The sequence below is a fragment of the Drosophila pseudoobscura genome, chromosome 4 (genome assembly GCF_009870125.1).
Source record: "Drosophila pseudoobscura strain MV-25-SWS-2005 chromosome 4, UCI_Dpse_MV25, whole genome shotgun sequence".
Lineage (NCBI taxonomy): Eukaryota > Metazoa > Arthropoda > Insecta > Diptera > Drosophilidae > Drosophila > Drosophila pseudoobscura.
The window spans coordinates 7,136,536-7,158,357 of NC_046681.1; the positions used below are offsets into that span (position 1 = coordinate 7,136,536).

Sequence of the window (21,822 nt, forward strand, 5' to 3'; positions counted from 1 at the left end):
GTCAGATGCTGTGAGTTGATTAGCCCGGCCATATACCGGCCATATGACTTGGCAAATGCGCAAATCGCAAAGGAAAATCCACTCTGGCAGATGGGCTGTGGGGCTGTGGCTGCGGCAGGGGGGGGCCCGCCTAGATTTGGCAACATTTTTCGGCTAATTTGCTGTCTTTGGAAATGTGTCAACTGGCGATCATAGCCGCGGACTCATCCACATGCCCGCCACAGAGTCACGAAGCATTAGAAAGCGCTCCACCAATCGTTGGATCGATGGATGCGTGCCACTGGTACTGATTTAATTCGAAAAAGCAAGAGAGACACGACTTCTGGCAGGCATTGGGGCCGCCATTGGGGGGGGGGATTGGGGCCTTCACTTGCTGCCAGCCTCTGGGAACATGCAAAGTGACAGCCGGCGGAGACAATTCCATATTTGGTCAAATTCAAATGCCATTAACACGTACGCCATTTGTCGGACCAGGGACCGGACCCATCAGGGGCTCAAAGAAGAGGCGCAGGGGTGGGAGGGGAGGGCTGCCTTCGTGCCGAAAGCCGGCCAGCACGCATTTCCCCCGGCGGACTACCAAAAAAGCGTTCGACATTTAACACTTGTACATTTCTCTCTCTTTTGTGGCGGCATTTCGTGTTTGTGCCGCATGCAGCTCCATGGAAATGGAAATGGAAATGGCCATGGAAATGGCAATGCAGATGGAGATGGAGCATCGCATGGTAACCTGTCGTGATTCTTATTTTAATTTGCCTTGACTTGTGCGCCTTTTTCGGGAGGCTGCTGGGACCTCTCTCGCGGACAGTTATTAGGCCTAAATGCAGAAACGGTCCGGCGATGTTCGGCTCATTAGCAGCGGGCCCAAAAAGGTTTTCTTGGCCATAGAACTGCGGCCTGTGGCCTGTGGCCCGATCCGCGGCCGAAACATAAATTTCAAAAAAAAAAAACTTATCTATGCCCGCGAATCGTGAGCTTGTTTCGGGCGCTCCACCGGGGCTCTGACAAGTGTTAATTGAATTCATGTCGCCGGTAATCATAATAATAATAACAATATCATGTCTCCTCTCTTGAGCGCCCCGAGACATGCGCTTGCCGAGCCGAGCTTTTGATGTGAGTCCATCTACCCCCCCCAGTCCCTCCCGTGCCCCCCAAGCCTGGCATCGTTATAAATTACTCAATTAATGTCAGCGTTTATGTCAGCGCCGGCCCCGGCTCCAGGCCCCAGTCCTGGCTCGGTCCTGATAGGCGCATAGATACGACATGATAATGGGGCATGTTTAGTGGCTGTCGTCGGTTTAATTAAAAAAGGCTTTATGCACAGGCGGGGGGGAGCGGGGGAGCGGGGCAGGGGGGGGGCACTGACAAGTTGCGCAACTTGACACTTTGCCAGGCAGCAGCCAGCGAGCAGGCCGGCTCCGAGCCCTTTGCAGCCCAAGTTCGTTGCTCAAGTCTTTTGTTTCGTTTCGACACAAGAAACGTGCAAAATATGATTTTTAACCGTACTCGCAGCCGTACCCGCACCCGTACCCGTACGAGTGCTGGCTGCTGAAAGGCAAATGTCAATCTGGCGACTGGATGGCTTTTGTCTTCGTCTCAGCGCTGGCGCCCACGCCCCGCCGCATCTCTGAGTGGCGTACCCTGCTGCGGTGGGGGCATACCCTATATATGTGGAGCAGTGGCCTGTTCTCTGCCGAGAATACTCCGCCCCGGGATAGTGTGTGGCGAATTCGAGGCGCTACACTGGTATCCGTCGTCTTTGGGTGTCCGCAACAGGTTGCTCCGCCATGTGGCATCGATGGGGCGACCTGTGCGGGTTGAACGCCCATCGCACAGAACAATGGCTCACTGTTTTTTCTTTATATAATCCATATTTTTCGAGCACTTGGCGCGCTGACAAGTTGAAGCGTTTGGCGCTTGGAGATTGGGCCCTGTCTCGGGCACATTTCGGGCTTTGATATGTGCTGTCGCCCCGGCTGAAGCGGTGCCTCATTGTGGCCGTTGACGGGCCCGCACAGGCCTCCCCTGGTGCCGCCTCCTCTAGTGTCTCTGGTGTGGGTGGCACTTGGACACTGGCGGCCGGGTTCGGGTCGGTTTGGTGCAATTGTCTTGCCTCTGGCGCCTCAGTTCCACATCGCAGTCCGACCGGGGGCTTGCGTATTAAATTTGCTTTTTCAAATTGCTTTTTTTCTAGCTGTTTGCGGCGCAAAGATTAAGCTTATTTCCGTATTGAAGTTGCTGCGGTTTGAATTAATTAGCCGCCGCGAAACAAAGTCTGGCTTGTTCTTTTGCATGTTTACGAGTGGAGGGTGGAGGGGGAGGCGGAGGGTGGCGGAGGGGCGAAGGCAGAACTCGTACAGAGCTAATCTTTATGGCTTTGTGTGCGGTCCAACGCCAACGCATTTGAATTTCATATCTCCGAAACCGACTCCGAATCCGATTCCTACTCCGAATCCAAATCCAAGCGAGACAATGGTAATTATTAATAATGCAAATAATTATATCGATTCCATTTCAGGGGCGTTGTCCCTCTGCGGATCATTCGGTCCGCTTTGATCGCCTCTCGGTGTGGGAAAAAAAACGATACCCATTCGTGGCTTTTGCCACTTGATTTTGTTGTTTGGGGCTAATTTGGCTGTGCTGCATTTGGGTTTCCATTTGATTAATTTGACGTCGACGAGTGCACGGCACCGGATTTATGAGTGGTCCGCGCTGGAGTTCGTGTCGTGTGTGGCATGAGTTGTGGCATGGCCCGAGCCGGAAAGGAGTCGCAGAAGTGCACGCCGTCCAGGGTTAATGAGCATTCCCCTGGGATCTGCCAGATAAACCTTCCATATACAATTTTCGACCAATAAATGTGTATTTTTTCGGATACGATTCCAATCAAGGCCCCATTTCAGGCACCCGTTCATTGCCCAACGAAAAACAAAGGCCCCCAATCGATTGCCCAAACCCCAAGTGTCTCGGGCTAAACGTTTTGTTGGCAGCATTTCAAACACCCGCCCGATTAGATCTTAATACAGAAAATGGCGTTTACTCAACACACGATCGCGGTGGCGGCCGGAGCCGAGAACAGCCATAATTAAATATTAATTTACACTCGGCGTTAAGCGTTAAGCGTTAAGCAAACAACACGTACAGCTCCAACAACAACAACAACAACAACATAAGGCCAATAGCAACAACAACAAACGGGTTGTCTTCGATTGGCGCGCCGCCTGGTACGGGTAATATTCCATAATGTCCGCTCCATGAAATTATTAAATATTTACGGCCAAGGAGCTGGCAAAAGGCAAAACGTGCACTGAATTTCTGAATTTAAATAACAATTATCGGGATATTAATTTGATTGGAAAAGTGCATTTAAAAGTGCATTCAACGACTGGAGATTATCCAGCCGCGGCCGGGCCCAAAGAGAACCGAGAACAGGGCGTGCTGCCACCGAAAACCCGGCTAAAACCGACTGCCAATTAAGCGGCCACAGCACGTCGAAACTCGAGCGTTTTTCGGCTGCGACGGGCCATAAATTAGCGCTCTAAACGATTTCCTAAGCCGCCTGGCACTTGTCCCCAGGTCCCCGTCTGATTTAACCTTTGACCAAAAGCCGCTACCAAGAACAGCCTGCCACTCGGCCGTATGTGCGTTGCACGGGGCGTGGCACGCGCACAGGCAGGCAAATGTCTGGCAAATGCAATATGACTTTCAAGTGGCGGCTCTGACTACCAGAACCCGGCCTGGCGGGCCCCCATTCGGCGGCAGTGGATGTCCGGCACAGACGAATAGGGGAATACACTCGCTGGGGGCTTAAGGGATGGTGAACCAAGGGGTTCCTTAAGGGATTGGGGGGGAATCGAAAGCGGACTTCTCTCAAGAATAAAAGTGTTTAGAGGTGTCTTTCCACCTCATTGATGCCCATTTCGTGATCAATCAATATGGATTGAAAGACTACCCCTGTAGCCCCTGCCCCCCCCCTTCTGTAGGGGTACAAGTAAGCTGCAGCTTTGTAGAGTAGGAAACTGCGTGGACGGCATTTATAATAAAGCCAGTGAGTGCCCCTCCCCCCAAAGCCGCCCCACCGCCTGCCTGTCGATCCAAGAACAGATCTGGTCTGAAACAAGGTGCGGCTGCAGTGCGGAAAAGCTGAAAATCGGTGCAGCGACAACTGGAAAACGCGTTTAATTGAACTCGCGACTGGGTCTGAGGCTGGGGCTGCGGCTGCGGCTGGTGCTGCCCACTAGCGCCATCTAGCTGCGTGCGCCTGCACCAAGAGCCGGCTGTGGCAAGTTGTTGTTGCTGCTGCTGCTGCTGCTGGTTCGATGATTCATCGCGTTGTTTGTTGTTTCGAGTGGATTTCAACGTCTCCCTCGCGAGCCCCCAAAATGCTAGACATTTGTGGTTCGTTGTGTGTTTGTTGCTGTTGTCGGCGCTTGCCGCCTGCTGTTGCTGCTGGTGACGCAGTGAAGTTGCAGCTGCGCCAATTCTCCTGCCACAGCCACTGTCGTTGCCACAGCCACAGCCACTGTCGTTGCCGTTGCCGTTGCCTTTTGCATTTCGGCGCTTTACGTTCAAAACAATTATTATTCTGGCAATTAATTTTGATTTAAGCAGCGATTTTATATACACATTTACGAGTACATACTGTACTCCATAAGCAGAGATATATATTTTTTTCTGTGGGGATTTTCCTCTTTCTTTGCCACCCCCTGCGGGGGCCAGTCATTGACGGCTGCTTTGAGCTTTTCGATCAGCGCCAGTTAGGCAGTTTTCCAGTTTTCCACCTACGACGCTCCAACGCGATGGCAGAGCCTCGATCTGGGCCGAAACTTGGGCTTCTTTGAAGATCTGCCAGCTCCAAGGGAGCTGTGGGGAGAAGTGCCATTAAAACCCTTTCCATTTTGTGTTTTCTTAGTGTTTTTTTTTGTTTTGATTAAGAAAATAAATATAAATAAAGGCTTAAATCATGAACTAAATTAGGACAAATTGTAGAATGAAATTATAAATTATTACAGATACATATAGATTTATTCTCTGGCACCGCTTCGATCTGTACACCATCGAGTTTCAACAACAAATATACACACAAGGAATGGCTAACAAACAACAAGGATATCCTAGGATATAGCTATAGAATAGAATTTGGAGACCCTAAGAGGCAATAAAATTGCACTGACTAATTTTTGGCACTGACTTTCCCTGAACTCTGACTTAGCTACGGGGGTTTACGCGGGATAATACTAAGATTAGGGGATTACTGGGGTATTACTAGTAGATGGCCTGGGGGGTCTGGGGGGCCTGGGGGGCCAGGGCGTAGGCCTCCTCCTCCTCGGCGCCGCTGCTGCCCATGCTGCCGGCGTAGTAGACCTGATGGCCCTCCTCGTAGCCGTGCAGGTGCTGCTGGAGCTGCTCCTGGTTGAAGCCCGGCCCGGAGCTGGCGCCGCCCACCGCGTCGCTGTGGCAGCCGCCCTGCAGGTGCTTGGCGAGCAGGGACATGCGCGAGAAGGACTTGGTGCAGGTGGGGCACGAGTACTTCTTGACGTCCGAGTGCGTCTGCATGTGGGCGCGCAGGTTGGAGCGGTCGGCGAAGGCGCGGTTGCAGTGCTGGCAGCTGAAGGGCTTCTCGCCGGTGTGGGTGCGGATGTGGCCCTGGAGGAGCCAGGGCCGCGAGAAGGCCTTGCCGCAGATGGGGCACTTGCAGGGCAGCGTGTGGGTGCGGATGTGCATCTTGAGGGCGCCCAGCGAGACGTACGTCTTGTCGCAGTTCTTGCAGCTGAACACCTTCTTCACCTGGTTGCCCTCCGCCGAGGGGCAGTGGAACTGCTGGTGCTTGCTCAGGCCCGAGTACGTGGAGTAGGACTTGCCGCAGTCCTGGCAGTGGTAGCGCGGCACGCCCACCGGCTTCTGCATGGACTGGGCGGAGGCCGCGTTGGCCGCCTGGATCAGGGCCGAGGCCTGGTCGGTGCAGAACTCGGTCTGGTCCACGATCGGCCCCCCGCTGGGGTTGCTCCGGATGATCTTGTACTCGGTGCTCTCGTAGGCGTGGCTCTGCTGGTGCTTCACCAGGCCCGCGTACGTGGCGTAGCATTTGTTGCACTGCTGGCACTGGTAGTACAGGTCGTTGCTGCTCTTGATCTTCAGCTGGTTCAGCTGGTTCTCGCTGTTCTCGCCGCCGTTCTCCGTGTCCTCGGCTCCGGCCAGGGGCGGCAGCTCCTGCTTGGCCGCCTTCTGGTGGGCTGGCTCGTAGCGCGGCTGCTGCGGTGGCATGTGCTGCATGCTCAGCAGGGCCCTGGCCACGTTGTGCAGATTCATGTTCTCGCTCAGCACCCGGCGCTGACTGAGGTCCTCCGGCAGCCCGGGGGTTGGTGGCGGCTGGTAGTACGCGAGGGGGTGTGGCTGCATCTGTGGCTGTGGCATCTTCATGCAGTCCTCGTAGTCGGCTATGCTCTTGAGCAGATTGTTGTTGTAGTTCCGCAGCGGGAAATCCTCCTCGGGCTGCTCCACCTTGATGATCGTCTGCGGGATCGCTGTGGGGGGCGGAGAGACCCCGGCATAGCTGACCGGAAGCCCTGGCTGTGGCTCTGGCTCAGGCTCTGGCGACATCACCTCCTCCTCCGGCGGCAGCTCGAAGTCGCCGTATCCGAGGCGGGCCAGGCTCCGGGCTATTTCCTCGCGGGTGAAGACGTCCGGAAAGGCGCGTGCGATCTCGCGGGTCTCCTCCCAGATGCGGCGCGCCAGCTGCTCCTTGGTCTGCGTCATGGCCGCATCGAAGCGGCGTCGCAGCTCCGTGGGCACCGCCGGCTCCAGCGGAACCGCAGCCGAGGCCACGCTGAGGTCCACGGGTCCTTCGTCTGTAAAGATCGGCGAGAGGTTAGAGCTACAGCGGGCGGGTGGTGGAGCGGGGGGCTTCTGAAACCTACCATGACTCAGCTGATCCTGATCCTGGTCGACGGGAAAGGCATCCTCGATCGGAATGGGTCGCTTTTTGAGCGGGCACTTGCTGTACTTGAGTTTATCCATATCGGTGATTGCTCTGCTCCTCGTGGGCACTGGTGTGGCTTGATCCTCACTTTTCACTTCACTTTCACTTCAGACTCGAATCAGTGCTCGCTCATGGGCTCCTCGCACGCGTGTGTCTCGATCGCTGGCAGCTCCTGGCTCGAATGATGCAACCCGGCGAGGATCGGTTTAATTTTATAGACTTCCGCGTGCGAGATCAACCCCCTAGCCACACCAACCCCCTGGCATGCGAAAAGGATCCCCCTACCTACTTCCGATTTTCGAATAGGGATTCTGTAAATCAACCACCACGAGCCACAATGCTGTGGAACCTCCGTCTCCGTCTTCCAACAGCTGTGCGTTCGTTGAACGCTGCTCCAGCTGCACATTGTTCCGTGCCACAGTGCTGGAGAGGAGGCAGCAAATCTGTGTGTAAAAAGCGAGCACGTGCCATAGCTCTCTGCCTCTGTCTATCCCTCTCGCACACACCGGCTCTGGACGCAAACGATCGCCACCAGCTGCCGCTGTCGCTGCCTCTGCCTCTGTCGCTGCCGCTGCGGCGTCTGAGATTTAATTCTGTCCTCTCGCGCTCTCCGCTCTCGCGCTCTCGGCTTGGATTTCCCCTCCGCTGCGGCTGTGTGCGTGAGCGTGAGCGAGTGCAGCTGGTGCCGAGCTTATGTACGACTTGCAGAGCAAGTTTATTTATAGCTCGGGCCCTGCCTCTGCCGACCAGCCATCGGCTGTACATAGCCACGCCACGACCCCCTCTCTCCGCGCAGGTGAGCTTCGGGCACTCTCCCGCTCTTTGGCCAGACCGAAGAGCAGCTTTTGCCTCCGTTGGAGCAACCATTGGGTGTCCTACGCTCTTCGGTTCTCTTCCGAGTGCTGGCGCTCTTGTTCCACATTTCATTCGTGCCCCGATTGCCGGTTGGGTGTCTAAGAGATCGGGCTCTTGGGGGCTAAGAGCATCGCTGAACGGTCATGCGGAGGATCTCTATCGGCGATCCTCCTCTCGGCAGCTGCCAAAACTCCAGCAGCACGTGACAGAGTCCGCCATTGCATCGAATCTCCAGCCCACAAACAGCAATGCCTTGTTCCCACTCGATTGAAACAAACAAACCGCGCAGATATCGGAGGTAAATCGGCCTCTTCCTGGACCAAGGCCCAAGGCCCATTGTCTGGGCCTCCTCCTCCTCCTCCTCCGGCTAGGTGCAATCGGGCAAACAAACCCCTAAAGGCCGTGAAATTTCAATTTTTGATATTGAAAAATTCTGCCATCTGGCGAACTTCCAGCGATCGTCCTGCAGCCACCCCAAAACGGGTCCGGCGGGTCTCCGGCTGCGCATGTGCCGTCGCATATACCTGGTCGGAGCCGAGTGCCTTGGAATGCGCCAAAAGGTACGTGCGAATCTACCTGGCACTCACCATTCACCATTCACCGTGCTCGGAACCAGCCCCTGAGCAGTGGTCCCACTCCCGATCGCAGACAGCATCACCAGCCGCCTAGCGGTGGTGGAACTGCAGTTTTGGACGTTACTTTTTCCAACCCCAACGCCGTCTGCCACCTACCCCCTACCCCCTACCCGTCGTAGCTCGAGCCGATCATCTTGAAATACATCTCAGCCTCAGCCCTCAGCCCTCGGAGGGTTGCCCCGTCTTACAGCTGCCCCTGTGACACGTACCAAACGGAACTGATTCTCTCTTTCTCTGTCGCCGTCTCTGCCGCTGTCTTGTGCAGAGATTGGCGCCAAAAATCTGTAATGAACCGGTGTGCTCAAGACACCACAGAAGATACTTCTACGAGAGCATTGTAACAGTGACAGGGCGCATGGGATTCCCATTCCAATCCATAGAAAGGATCATAGATAAGGCATTGAAAAGCGAAATTCAGTTTCGATCGACTCTAATAGCCTTTGATGAATCATTAAGCAGCAAAAGATTCAACAATTTGGTAACAAATCTTATTTGTATGCAGAATATATGAAAAATATTATTATTTTTTAAACATATTCATTAAATTATTATTATAATACGTTAAGATTTATTGTAGAACTAAATGTTACACCCTTTCGATCACTCACGATCCTCTTTCTGTGTTTATCTAAGCTAAAAATCATTGTCCACCTTGTCACCCCAAGACACCAGGTGCTAAAATCTGCTCAAGTGAGTCAAAGCTCTGCCCCATGTCTTTGGGAGTGTGGAGACCACATTTTCATATTTATTTGCAATTTAATGAGTTCCAGGGAATCGGTAATCCCTGGCATTACCTCATGTCTTTTACCATTTTTATTGAAAATAACCATTGGGGATCGTACAGGCGATGTGCCAAAAGTTTGAGTCACACGCCCAGACAGAAAAGCCTTGAAATTGCAATATTTTCAATTAGATTTAAATATTTATGCCATTCAAGTGAAGGGTTTTCATATAACTTTTGAAAATGATATGAAAATATTTTCATATTTATCTTAAAAAGATTTTATAGAAATTTAATTTATTATAATATAATCTATTTATTTTAAAGTGTTGCTAATACATTTTCGGATTTTATATATATATTTTTATATTTATTATATTATATTATTTATATTTTTCTTCTATTTTTTATATTTAAATCAAAGTGCTTTCTATTAGTCTTTGCCATTTCAAACCTTTTTTGCTTTCTTTAAACTTTCAGCCCTTCACTTCTTTGTGGGCCTGTCATTTGATTCATTTATTTACTAATAAGAATTATTGGAAACTGTTTATTCTTTAGATAAATTATCTTACTGGCTGTGGGCTTGCTTTGTGGATAGTATTTTGATATATATAATGTATGGGCGATACCAAAATGATTATTCTTCAGAACCAGGACAGAGCACAACCCCAGACGACCGTCTCATTGTGATACTATCAGTTGGAGCTTAAGGAATAGGAATCCATGGCTGTATTTATAAGAATGTATTTATTTTATTCCCATTTTACGGCCTTTAAAATGCATTTCGATCGGTTTATTAACTAGGATCATCAGTACCGTTCTGGCATATGATCTGAATTGCAATCATGGAAAGATCTCCAGCATTTGAGGACCATTTCAGAGAAGTATTTCATCTTCGGCTTGCTCGAGAGTTCTCCAACATTTATGGCATTGTGGCAGTGTGTGGCCTGGTGCCCGGTTGTGGGATGTCATCAAACTCTGGTCGGAAAGCTAACAGCACATCAGCTCGCAGCCAAACCGCAAGCAAACCTTCTCTCAAGCTCTCGAGCCGTCCTCCCGGCCTCTTCTGGGCCGCTCCGCTCCGTTCCGCTCGGCGCCACAGACGAGTGCCTCACTTCAAAGTGTCAAACAGCCGCGCAGAGTCGCATAATGAAGTGCAAAATGTCATTAATTTGCCGCCGTCAAGGTGGCTGCAGCTGCACCGAATCGGACGCCTTGGACGGGGCTCGGACGAACAAAAGAAAGAAAGTCGAGCGGCTCGAGCGTTAGGAAAGTGTAGGAAAAGTATGCAGAAATCCAAAACGAATCCAATCTGTGTCTCTGTCTTTGTCTCTCTATCCCCGTCTCTGTCTCTATCCCTGTCTCTGGCCAAGCCACACGCCGGCGACTTTGTCTTACATTGTCACGAGTTAAAGGTTTTTCAAGCCACTGAGCAGACAGCCAGCCACGGGGGACACGGAACAGGAGAGGCCCCAGAAGCTGCAGAAGAATGCAACGTCAACGAGTCCGAGCCGCAATCAAAACAAGATCTTAGAACTATTGGCGCCTGATAGAGCAGCGATGCGGAGGAGGAGGAGAAGGCGCTCCAGGTCCAGGTCAGTGAACATAAACGCCGCTTTTGAAATCCGATATTATTGTCTGTCCGAAGAGCAGTCGGCCAGGCCAGAGACAGGCCAGAGCCAGGCCAGAGCCAGGCCAGAGCCAGGCCAGAGACAGGCCAGAGCCAGAGCCAGGCCAGAGCCAGAGCCAGAGCCAGCCAACGGTAATTATAATCAAATAAAAGCAGACAACAGAAGAGTCTGAATCAGTCTGAAGCTCGATCGCTTCCGACGCCGCATAAATTATTCCGGGAGTCCGATTCGGGAGTCCGAGCCGGAGTCCGAGTCGGAGTCACACAGAAATAGAAGCCAAGTCTATAATTCAAACTAATTTGTTTTATTGACAGCGTGTGCGCTTTCAATTTCGAAGCCATCTCCCAGATAAGACCCTCCGCACACAGCACCCCCAAATTGGTCAATTATGTGGGGTCTGGCCCGAAGGGGCTTCGCCGTCGGCAGTCCGGCTCTAAGGCGTGTTTCATTAGCCAGAGTGACAATAAATTAAGTTTCGACTTCATCGCCACTAATTAAAATGCGCTCTACACAGTCTTGAGATATTAATCTGCTGGGAAGCCGGCTTAGACCTAGTCGTAGTCTCTTACTCTAGTCGGACTCTGTTCTGAGACTTCTGGGGACCACCCGCTTGGAATATGAAAGATCGATCGCTGATCGGTAGCTTTGGAGCCTCTCATCTTGACTAATAATCATTGCAGAGGGCAGGGGAGAGGAGCATAAGAGAGCTTTTCATAAATGAATCACGATAATAAATTGTTTATGTTTCATCGACTCGATTCCACTTCATGGGAAAAAGAGATTAGCATCAGCAACACAGCAACAGCAACAGCATCAGGGCTTATGTTAATGCAATGTTGAAACATCATAAAAATGAAATATTCGCCGCCTTATTAGTGGATCTGGAACTCGAACTCGAACTCGAACTGGCACTGGCGCTGAATCATTCGTTATTTCGGTGTTTGAACTTCTTCAGATAAAATTTGCCAAGTGCTTTTGATTTGTTTATGAACGGATGGCAAACATCCTTTCCCGTTTTTCGCAAAGTTAAAGTTGAAGGGCAGCCTGAAGTTCAAGTTCTGTTTGCCTTTGGGTAGGTACCGAGGGGAATCGCCAGGAGGAAATGGGGATTGAGAAGGGGTATATTCGAGAAGAAAAGGTGTCTTTTGAGTATGTTATTATTGAAAGAGGTTAGAACGGAACAGAGTGGCACAAGTCTTAACTTTGGGAAGATATCTAATCAATGACGATTGTTGTTGAGCTACGGAGCCCTGGGATATGGTTTATGGCGATGGTTTATGGCATATCGAACAAGAGCTAGAGGTGTGCGGCGATAGAGGAATGGATCGGTGCAAGGTGGTGTCGATTGAACACGCTCAGGGAAGGATCAAGACTCTGTCGGATTGAATAGAATAGATCCTAAGACGATAGACGAGGTCCAAGAAGGAATTGCTAGATCAAGGCTAGTGCCCGTGCCCTAGGGCCAGCGATGGAGAAGGCGAAAGGCGAGAGAACCGCTGCAAGGGCTGCTGTCTTGAGGGAGGCATATGTTACAGGGTGTCACAGTGGGCCGTGCTATTGCTCATCTATGAATTATTGGGAATATTGGGCTGCGCAAACCAACAATTGTGGAAAACACTGGAGTGGGAGACCTGTTTATACCCCAAAATGCATTACAACAAATTACATTCCGATCATCCCTCATTTGGGGTCGTTATTAACCAGCAATGACAGCAGAAAGACTTCACTGACCAAACAGACGGGCGAATCAATTAGGACTCATTGAGAGGATCTAATAGAACTATTCAATTATTATTGGATGCAAGTCTTCCCATGACCAGAACAATTTACACTTGCAGAGGCAGAGGCAGGGGCAGGGGCAGGGGCGGAGGCAGGGGCAGGGGCATTGGCCAAGTGCCCGTGGAATGGGGGTGTAGTCACCGTATCTGGTGGTCGTCTGTCCGCCTGCCGAATCGGAAGAGGGAGAGACGTCTGCACAGCCTCTCCCAGCAGGACTTTGGCCAATAAATAACTTACCCACGCTCCGGCTCCGGCTCCGGGCTTGGCTGTGGCCCTGCCCGATGCGGGCGCGGGTTCCTTGGGCCCAAGGGATGATCCCTGCTTGCATTATTTGTTGTTTGAATCACGTGACAAGTTGCTGCAGAGCTGAAGGGCCGAAGTGCCGAAGGGCACTGGCAGTGGGAACCCGAAACAGAAATCATCCCACGGGATTCAATTTATGCGTGTTTGAATGTTTTTGATTGCGCGTTGCTAATTCAAATAAAATTCGACTGCTCCTGCAGGTCCTGCAGCTCCTTCCGCCCCGTCCACCCCGTCCTGGGCTTGCGGTGAGCAGGAGTCAAGTTGCGTGCTGGTCGCTGGTGGTGGCTGAGGTGGTTCCAGCCTCATTTGGCATTGTTTTTGTTGCCTGTTCCTGTGGCGAGTGAAACCCAATCCTGGGGGGTGGCCTCCTCCCAAAGTCAGAGGCATTTTCGCCTGCCCGAGGGATTCCTAATTAAACAAATCTGCCAAAAAGTGCCTCGAAATGGCAGCAAATGTCGCGCTAATTATTACAAATGATTCCCGATTTATAACCGATGTAGACGTTAATTTTAGACACGGCATGGCCGCGGCATATTCGGGCTGTCAGCATTGTATTTACATAAATTTGAGCTATGAAAATTTCTGAAATTGCTGCTGCGTTATGGAGAGAGAGGAATGCCGGCCTTCCAGGCGTGCACCTGAACCACCGAACCCTGCTCTCGAAGCCCAGGAGTCAGTCTATAAATACGGTACGGGACAGGCCATATAATTGATTTATGGCCAATGGATTGCTGCACGCCCAAGATCTTCGAACAGAGGGGTCCCGCACCGATTCCGGGACTAAATTTAGAAGCTAAAACAACTAATTTAGTGGGGCTTCGGGGCACCTCTCCGGGGCACCTCTTCGATGGCTGCGTGTTCTTCAGTTTTGTCACGTTCACGGGCAAATGTTTTGCATGATCACGGGGCTCCCTCGCGGACGGCGGAGGGCGGACGGCGGACGTGTCCGTTTGTTTGTTTTCCCTGCGGAGTGGAGTCGGAGGGGCTGTCTGTCGCAGCTTCTGTCACAATTGACACTGACAATGCGGCAGGTACACGATCCGATCTGATCCGAGGCGGGGACGTGCCGTTAAGTTGTCAGTGGGTGGGTCTCCCCCTCCGTCCCCCTGTCCCCCTGTCCCACCGGCGTACAGCTCCCTGCTCCCAGCGAAAGATTAATTGAACGTGCGCCAGAGAGTTATTAATCTTGTCGAGCTTAGGCAGCGGCAGCGCCTCGACCATTGTTTCTAAAATATTGGATGCACTTCCACTGCCACCGCCACATCCCTCGGTGCGGTGTCAGCTAATGGGGGCCGCCACTTGAGCCTTGATTGCAGCTGCCACAGCAAGAGAGACTCTCTCTCTCTCTCTCTTTCCCTCTCTTCCCTAATTTGTTTATGGCCTTGATAATGCAATTTTTTACTCGCCACCATCGGGGGCAGGGGCAATAACATAAATATATTCACTGATCTGCGGGGATCTGCTGGGAGCAATTACCGGGTGAGCCATATTTTGTCACTTTTCTCTCTCTCTCCCGAGCGCTGGGTGAAAGTTGAGGCATCTCGTTTCGATTGGGGATCGAACAATGCCCGGCCATAGTCTCTGTGGTCCCCCATCCCTAGGGCGGCTACTGCGCAGCGATGAGCACATGCCACATGCCAAAACTTGCCACAGCAATACGGCAACTGCGCAGCTGTTCGGCTATTTCACAAGGCACCGAAATCCAGTTCCAAAATCAAAATACTCGCATGACACACACCCCAAAAACGAAGCCAAAACGAACCCAACTTCCACCTAAAAGTAACGTCTTCACTGTCTTCCACGACAATAGACGCGGAAGCGGATCAAAAATGGCGCAACGAGAATGTAACACCTTGAGGCGAGGCCAGAGACGGAGACGGAGACGGAGTCACCACCGAACCTGGAACCTGGAACCGGTACGCGGTACGATCACGGAGGGGAAGTTTCTGATTTCTATGGAACACCTGGATGCGAATCGCTGCCTCGAAGGTGCACGGCTAATGAGGTTCCTCGATAACAAAAAGGCGCAAGTTTCTATTTTGACGCAGCAATGTCTGCAATCTCCCCCTCGAGTGTGTGTTTGAGTCATATAAAATCATATCAGAGACCGGCTTCCCTTGGCAAATGCAAATATACCAGGCGATCGGATCCCCAGTGAACACTTGCGTCATCCGCAGTCCATAAACATTCAATTGGATCGTTTCAAACTGGAGGAAGGGTGGCCGTTGCCAGAGGAAGTGCACACCTTGCTCCATTAGCATAGAATTAACCTCGCCGTCTTTCGATTCCCACAGTGCCGGCGGACTTGTTTATTAACATGTGACAATTATGCTAAAAGCAGGCCCATCCTCGGCAACCCTTGCCCTAACCCTTGCTCTTACCCTTACCCCCACCCTAGCCACGTTATGATTTTCACTTTTCCGAGCCTCAACCCGATCTCGATGTCGATCTCGATCCCTAACCGGATGCCGAGTGCTGTGCAAGGACCCAGGGGAAGGCAGCATTATGCAAATCCGTATTTGCCACTGCCACTGCCACTGCCACAGACAGTGTAAATTACACTTGGACATGCCACGATGCGGATAACACCTGGGCGATCAAGAGGCAGAAGCAAAGGAAGGAAGGAAGGAAGTCGAAGGAAGACGAAGGTGTTTCCCACAGTACTTAGGGGCTAGGGGACAGCTCTTGGGGACTGCCAGAGACGTTCAAAGGCAAAGGTCATCTGAAAAGACTATAAAAACTAAGTTAAGGCCATAAAAATCCCCTTAAATGAAGCTCGAAATCAATGAGAAAGATGCAAGACTGGCTATCTGTATCTTTTAAACGTATCTATCTGCAAAATATTCTCTGAATTTAAACAGTATTTAAGTGGAAACATTCAGAATCGAGTACCTGAACCAAATACCAGTGCAAAAGTGTGGCCAAAATCGAAAAACCATGGCAATAAGCAGCTAAGAAGGCTTCCTTCCTTCCTCATTCCCAAGAGATTCGCCCCAGAGAAATGCTCCTCCTTTTTGGCACTCCTTCCTCTTAAGATGTAAGTATTCTCCTTGCACATACCTCTAGATACGATCCCAGCTAGAATGTATTTTTTAATCAAAAACAAGCAAAAAATTCTGAAAAAAAAACAAATTCACAGTGTGATTCTCCCAGATTGCCAGGATGGTGTTGAGGATATCCTTGGGTAGACACTCGAGGCTGTCGGAGAAGACAACCGACTCGGAGTTCACGGAGGGGCCGACGCCGCGGCACTCGCTGCTGTCGGGACGGTTCAAGCAGAGCTTCGCCTTTCTGTCGCTGCAGGAGCGAATGCCCGGGATCATGCAGCAGATCATCGAGCTGCTGCTCGAGTGCCGGCCGGAGCTGGTGGAGCGGTTCGGCGAGCAGGGGCGGGACGAGATCCAGCACGTCATCGAGTGCATTGAGCGGCTGAAGAGGGAGCTGCAGCGCGATCGCCAGTTCCTGCTGTTCCACGGCAACGAGCCGGACAAGGACGCCTGGAACGCGTTCATCCTGGAGCTGCCGCGCCACAAGCGGACGTACTTCCGGGCCTGCTGGCTGCACGCCGAGTGCTACCTGTACCGGCGCATCTACTCGTTCCTGGAGAACACCCAGCACCTGGGCGGCTTCGACTACTTCGCGCACCTGAAGCAGGACGATCTGCAGATCAGCGAGCGGGCCATGTGCGCCCTGGCCGCGGCCACCAGGAACCTGCCCAAGAACTACGAGTCGTTCAGCAACCTGATGCGCATCAACATGTGGAGCAACCGGTACGAGATCCAGCTGAACGCCTACATCTTCCAGGAGGACGAGCTGCACTCCGACATCGACGTGCTGGCCAAGGTGGCGGACCTCGACAGGAACCTGCTCGTGGACGACTCGATCTTCGTGTGGAACAGCCTGATGCGGGCCAAGTTGAAGGGCCAGCGCGAGGTCATCGTGGACTTCATCTGCGACAACGGGGGCTTCGAGTTCTTCACGGACATGCTGCTGCTCGAGTTCCTCGTCGACAACGGCATGGCCACCCAGGTGCGGCTGCACGTCAAGGCCATACCCTGGTACATCTCGGACGTGCTCAGCTCGGACATTCTGTGGACCGTCAACTACCTGATCGACCACCCCGACGCGCTGCTCTCCGCGCTGGGCCTCAAGTGGGCGCGCCTCATGAACGCCGGCAAGATCTCCATCGCCCCCACGTCCCACTTCTGGACGGGGCCGCAGCCCTACTTCGTGATGATCGACTCCGATCTGGAGCTCTACAAGATGCTGTCCGGCGGCTACCTGGCCATCTTCAAGGGCGACCTCAACTACCGCCGGCTCATGGGCGACTACATCTGGGACCCCAACGAGGAGTTCATCACGTGCCTGCGCGGCTTCCGGCCCTGCAACATTTGCGCCATGCGGACGGTCAAGTGCGAGGTGGTCTGCGGCCTGCCCGAGGGCAAGGCCGACGACCTGCTGCGCACCGATCCCCAGTGGATGACGTCCGGGAACTACGGCGTGATCCAGTACACGGACAGCCTCAAGTGCAACTGCTACCAGGTGGGCAGACTCTCGGGCCTGTTCCACCTCCCGATCCACCGCAACTTTAAGGTGCCCGAGCCGGAGCACGAGACCGACGAGAGCCAGCAGCAGCGCCAGAGCCGCAAGAGTCGCCAGAGCCAGAAGACCTAGGACCTGCCTCCCTGCGAGTGACACTTACAGATGTCTGGCCGAGGGGCCGCCGACTGCCCAATCAAGCGGCCCACAGCCGAACCCAGCTGGCTGGGATTGGAAGCTCCTCCACGTCTCAATTTGCGGCTGCCTATCACTGCCCGGCGGCGTAGAAAACGCCTGGATAAATGGTGGCAAATTTGTCAGCGAGCGCGCCACGAGTGTATTCCCCAAATCAAGCCCCATCGAGGGGGGATGGAGGGTCTGCCTGCTTGTTAGCCCGCACGAGAGCCACCTGCCTTTCTATTAACCATTTCTGTGGCCACAGCCCGGCCAATCGGCGGCTGACTAATGCTGTTGATTTTATTGATGGGCCGCCCAGCCCCCGCGGGGGAGGAATCCCAATTTGAAAATGGAAAGTCCACTGAAGATTACAGGGTGCGTGAAGCGAGGTCTAAAGGAAAGTTGGGATCTTCGATTCGTGCCGACAATGGGACTCGTTTTTGTGAACCGAAATCATTAAAGTGAAATGTCACTCCTCCCTTGCTGGAAGACTAGTTCTCACAAGATCGGAAGCGTCTTTGCAGTCCACTGCCCAGCAATTATGTATTTCTTTCCCAGAAGGAAAGATCTTTTAGCAGTCCGCTGGTCTTGAATGCGACTCCTGCCAGTGGGAGGCCGGAGAAGAGCGTATCAAGGAAAAGTAGCAACCCGGAGGGGCCTCCGCTCCTTTAGATCTTGCTCAGTCATTTTCCAAGTGAGCAGGCCACCAATTGCCACAAAGTGAACACTCTCACAGCTATTAAGCGAATGGCCTCGTTTTGAAAAGAGCAACATGAGGCCGCCGAATTCCAAGGCACTCCGGAACGTTCTGGAACGCAAATCAGGTACAGTTCCCCCGAAAATCGACAGCAATTAATCATGAGTACTTTCCGCATTGCAATGCATCCGCCACGAACCCGAACCCGAACCCGACCCCGAGCTCGTGCGAATTTATTTTCCCACCGTTTGGGAAGCCACCCCAAAGTCGGACAGGACCTACTGCGCAGCTGCAGGATAGCACCGGGACCAGGAGGCCGCAACAGCTTCCATATGCTCGGCGGTGGGAATGATGTCCACTAGGGCCGAGGTGGAGAAGGGTGGCTTGAGTAGGGTTCGCGTTCGCCCTTGAAAGCGGCACCCGGCACCCGGCAACCGGCACCCGATACCAGGTTGCTGTTGACGCCTCTTCAGTGCCGGTGCTTTTGTCTGATTTTCTGTTAGGGGTTGCTGCGGAACTTTTCCCACCATTTTGTCGGTGGATTACGGCTTTGATTTCCGAGCCACCACCGAGACGAGTCCCTGCGCAGGTATGCGTGAAGGAACCAGCCGGCAGCACAGCCGGCAATGGAAAACGAAGCTTCGACTCAGCGGAAAGCGCATTGCTTTGGTGTGGAGTCCCTTCGAGAACTATGAGTATTTTCCGTGGCACCCCAGAGGTGGAAAATGACTCGCGTGAGTCATGTGTCGTGAGCACTGGGCAAACTACTTCCCCAAGTGGCAGTGGGAGATTTACGGGTCACTCCCGGCTAGTTTACGGCGTGGCTGATAAGCAGGAAATGCTCCGCTCTCACTCAGGAGCCCACTCCGAGCCCCGTTCGGCGCCATTAGCCATTAGGAGGCCACTGAAATATGGGCGAATTAAATTGAGCTCAATTTGAGCGCAATTATCTTTGGGAGTGCAGGGAGCGAGCCACCAAAACAGTTGACATAAACCTTTCGCCGGCGAGTCTCCTGCAAGCCTGCCGCCAAAGGCGCTGACAAGTGGCTAAGCTCTGGCCCCAGCGACTGTGGCGGCGACTGTGGCAACGACAGCGGTAAAAAGGTCAACATTTCGTAATCAGCTTAGTGGCTTTTGTATGCACGTAACCATAACCATACCCCATGTCATCCTATATTTCACAGGCACCGACAGAGACCCCAGCCAGCCACCGGCGAGCGGGGCACACTGTCAACCCGCCAGCGGCACGAGATTGTGGGCCAACATTCGCCAACTGACCAAGTGGTCCCAGACTATTGGTATACGTATTGGTGGTATTGGTGGTACGACTATCACCCGCTAACATTCAAATTCAAATTTGCTGGGACCCAACGCGTCGGGCCACCGACCAAAATTAGCCACAGACTTGGGCGCTAATCTGGTTTTAAGCTACGAAAATGTCGACGTCTGCGTCTGCGTCTTGGCCTGGCTCTGGCTCGGGCTCTGGGTCTGTCCTGTCTGCTGCTGCGATGCGGGTGTGTTCACGCAGAGCCCCGGCCTGGCCTGGCCTGGCCTGGCCTGCGCCCAGCCGTTCGATTTTGCCTCGCCTCATGTCCATCGCCGGCTAACCAGTTTGTGTGTGTGTGGGGCACCCGCACCTGGCCAACTGCCCAACATACGACTCGCCAGCTCCAGGTCCAGCCACAGCCACAGCTGCCCGACGTTTCTGCCCGGCCCGATCATGCCCTATCCTACGTTTGCCCAGGGCTGAGACCCCAATTACTGAGTCTCAAACTTTACTGCGAGTTCTATAACCCATGGAAATCGAGCTGAAGATGCAGTGTTCCAATTAAAAAGGGATCTTAGAGCCACTTCAGAGACCAGCTTTGGAAAATCGAAGCGATAGAGTGGCTTCTAAGTGGATCCTAAAATTCTTCTAGAAGGACCGAAGAAAACCTCCGAAAATGGGCAATAATCCCCGTTGAAATACAAGATATTTCTGGTTGGACTTCGCCTACCCCTTCCCTACGTCACGATGGAGGAGTGTCTATAAATTGAGTGGCAAAAGCGGCACTTCGACGACCTACGAGTACGACTTCGAGTACAAAGTATCCTGTTTTCCCTGCAGCTATGTTTGATATGATTGCTTCTACTACCATCCTATCCGATCCGATCCGATGCGATCTGTTCCCCGCAAGATCCGATCGCCTTGGGGCTGGAGAAATCAATTGACTTCTCTCGCGGATCCCTCGTTATCCATTTAAATGCAAATCTCCAAGAGTGGACAAAGGCCTAACTAGAATGCATTTATTTTATTCTTCAGCGTTTCTTAATTTCGTTATGGCTGCTGTTTATTGGAGTGGACCGATTCCGATGCCATCGAGGAGATACTTAAATGTTTATGGTTATTCGCCTGGCGACAGGGAGATATGAAAATATGGGTTTACAGCCTTATGGACTTTCCAAGTGCACAGATCGGGGTTTATTTGCCATATAATTGAAACTGCTCCTAATACCCAGACGGGAAGCCAGGCAGCCCCACCCTGGATAGAGTTGAGAGCATATAAAGATTTGTAAACGAATGCTCTCGAAGTCCTGGGCGACACTTTGGCCAACGATTGATGGTCGCCAAGGCAGAAACGCCTTTCCATTTTCAATGGCCAAACAGGTTACAAAATAGTGCCCTGTAATTCGTCTACTCAACGCCAGAGTGTGATTTGCTGATTAGCAACACTCTTTCCGTCATATTCTGAAACCCAATTACAACGGCAATGACGGGACCCGGCCCGGCCCGGGCCGCAGACAAGACAAACGGCCAAACAGTTGCAGCTCCAGTCCCCAGTCCCCAGTCTCTGGTCTCTGGTCTCTGGCCACGTGAACACCCTTATGCAAAAACAAATCAAAACAGCATAAAAAGCCGTAAATCTGTGCCAAAAAAAAGGAAAGAAAACTCTGCCGGCTCTCGCTCTTAGCCCCAAAACCCAGACAAAAACCAAAAGAAAAACCTCTAGCCAAGACACTTGGCCACTCGAGACGCCGACGACGAGGACGGCGGCTGCTGTGATAAAATATGAGACAGTGGGGCAGACAGTCGACTGCCGTGGAGAAGTGGAGTGCGGCAGGAGGGGGCGGCCGGGGCGGCCTGGGCGTCGGGGGGAATGGGCAATGATTCAGTGCAAAAACAGCCAAATAATAAAAAGGAGTCTGCGGCGACTGTCGTATATAACTGACCAACGGACGGACAAACGTCCGAGCAGCACCAGACGCCACCTAGCGAACGAATGGGGAAACCAACCTGTCAGCCAAAGACTTCGATTAGAGATGGGAGTCGATAGGCAGAAGGCGATGAGTCATAGATGGTAGGGAATTCTGCGATTTTTGGGTGGAAATTTGAGAGCTACGATCGGTTATTCCCAGGTGTTTTGCATGTGGCCTGGGAGTTGTATAATTTTTTTACAAGAATATCGAACAGTGCACCCGATATAATCGGGTAGTAGAAAAGTATATAAGAAATTAGTATTTGAGAGATGGAA

General features: G+C 52.4%; 3 protein-coding genes across 3 annotated transcripts; 1 reads left to right on the forward strand and 2 right to left on the reverse strand.

Moving 5' to 3' along the window:
* Positions 1-486: 486 nt before the first annotated feature.
* Positions 487-651, reverse strand: LOC117183970 (uncharacterized). Its single transcript, XM_033379725.1, is given in 3 exon segments — positions 487-573; positions 576-618; positions 620-651. Coding segments are annotated over 3 exon segments (162 nt in total).
* Positions 652-4,918: 4,267 nt separating this feature from the next.
* Positions 4,919-7,195, reverse strand: wor (worniu). The gene is made up of 2 exons (XM_001355981.4): positions 6,912-7,195; positions 4,919-6,842 (listed from the first exon to the last, which is right to left on the reverse strand). Exons 1-2 carry the CDS (start codon positions 7,009-7,011, stop codon positions 5,260-5,262), a joined length of 1,683 nt encoding a protein of 560 aa, XP_001356017.3. The 5' UTR covers positions 7,012-7,195; the 3' UTR covers positions 4,919-5,259.
* An 8,782-nt stretch (positions 7,196-15,977) lies between these two features.
* Positions 15,978-18,119, forward strand: LOC4816287 (damage-control phosphatase ARMT1). Its single transcript, XM_033380480.1, has one exon. The coding sequence runs from the start codon at positions 16,060-16,062 to the stop codon at positions 17,569-17,571; it is 1,512 nt and encodes a 503-aa protein (XP_033236371.1). The 5' UTR covers positions 15,978-16,059; the 3' UTR covers positions 17,572-18,119.
* The last annotated feature ends 3,703 nt before the right edge of the window (positions 18,120-21,822 follow it).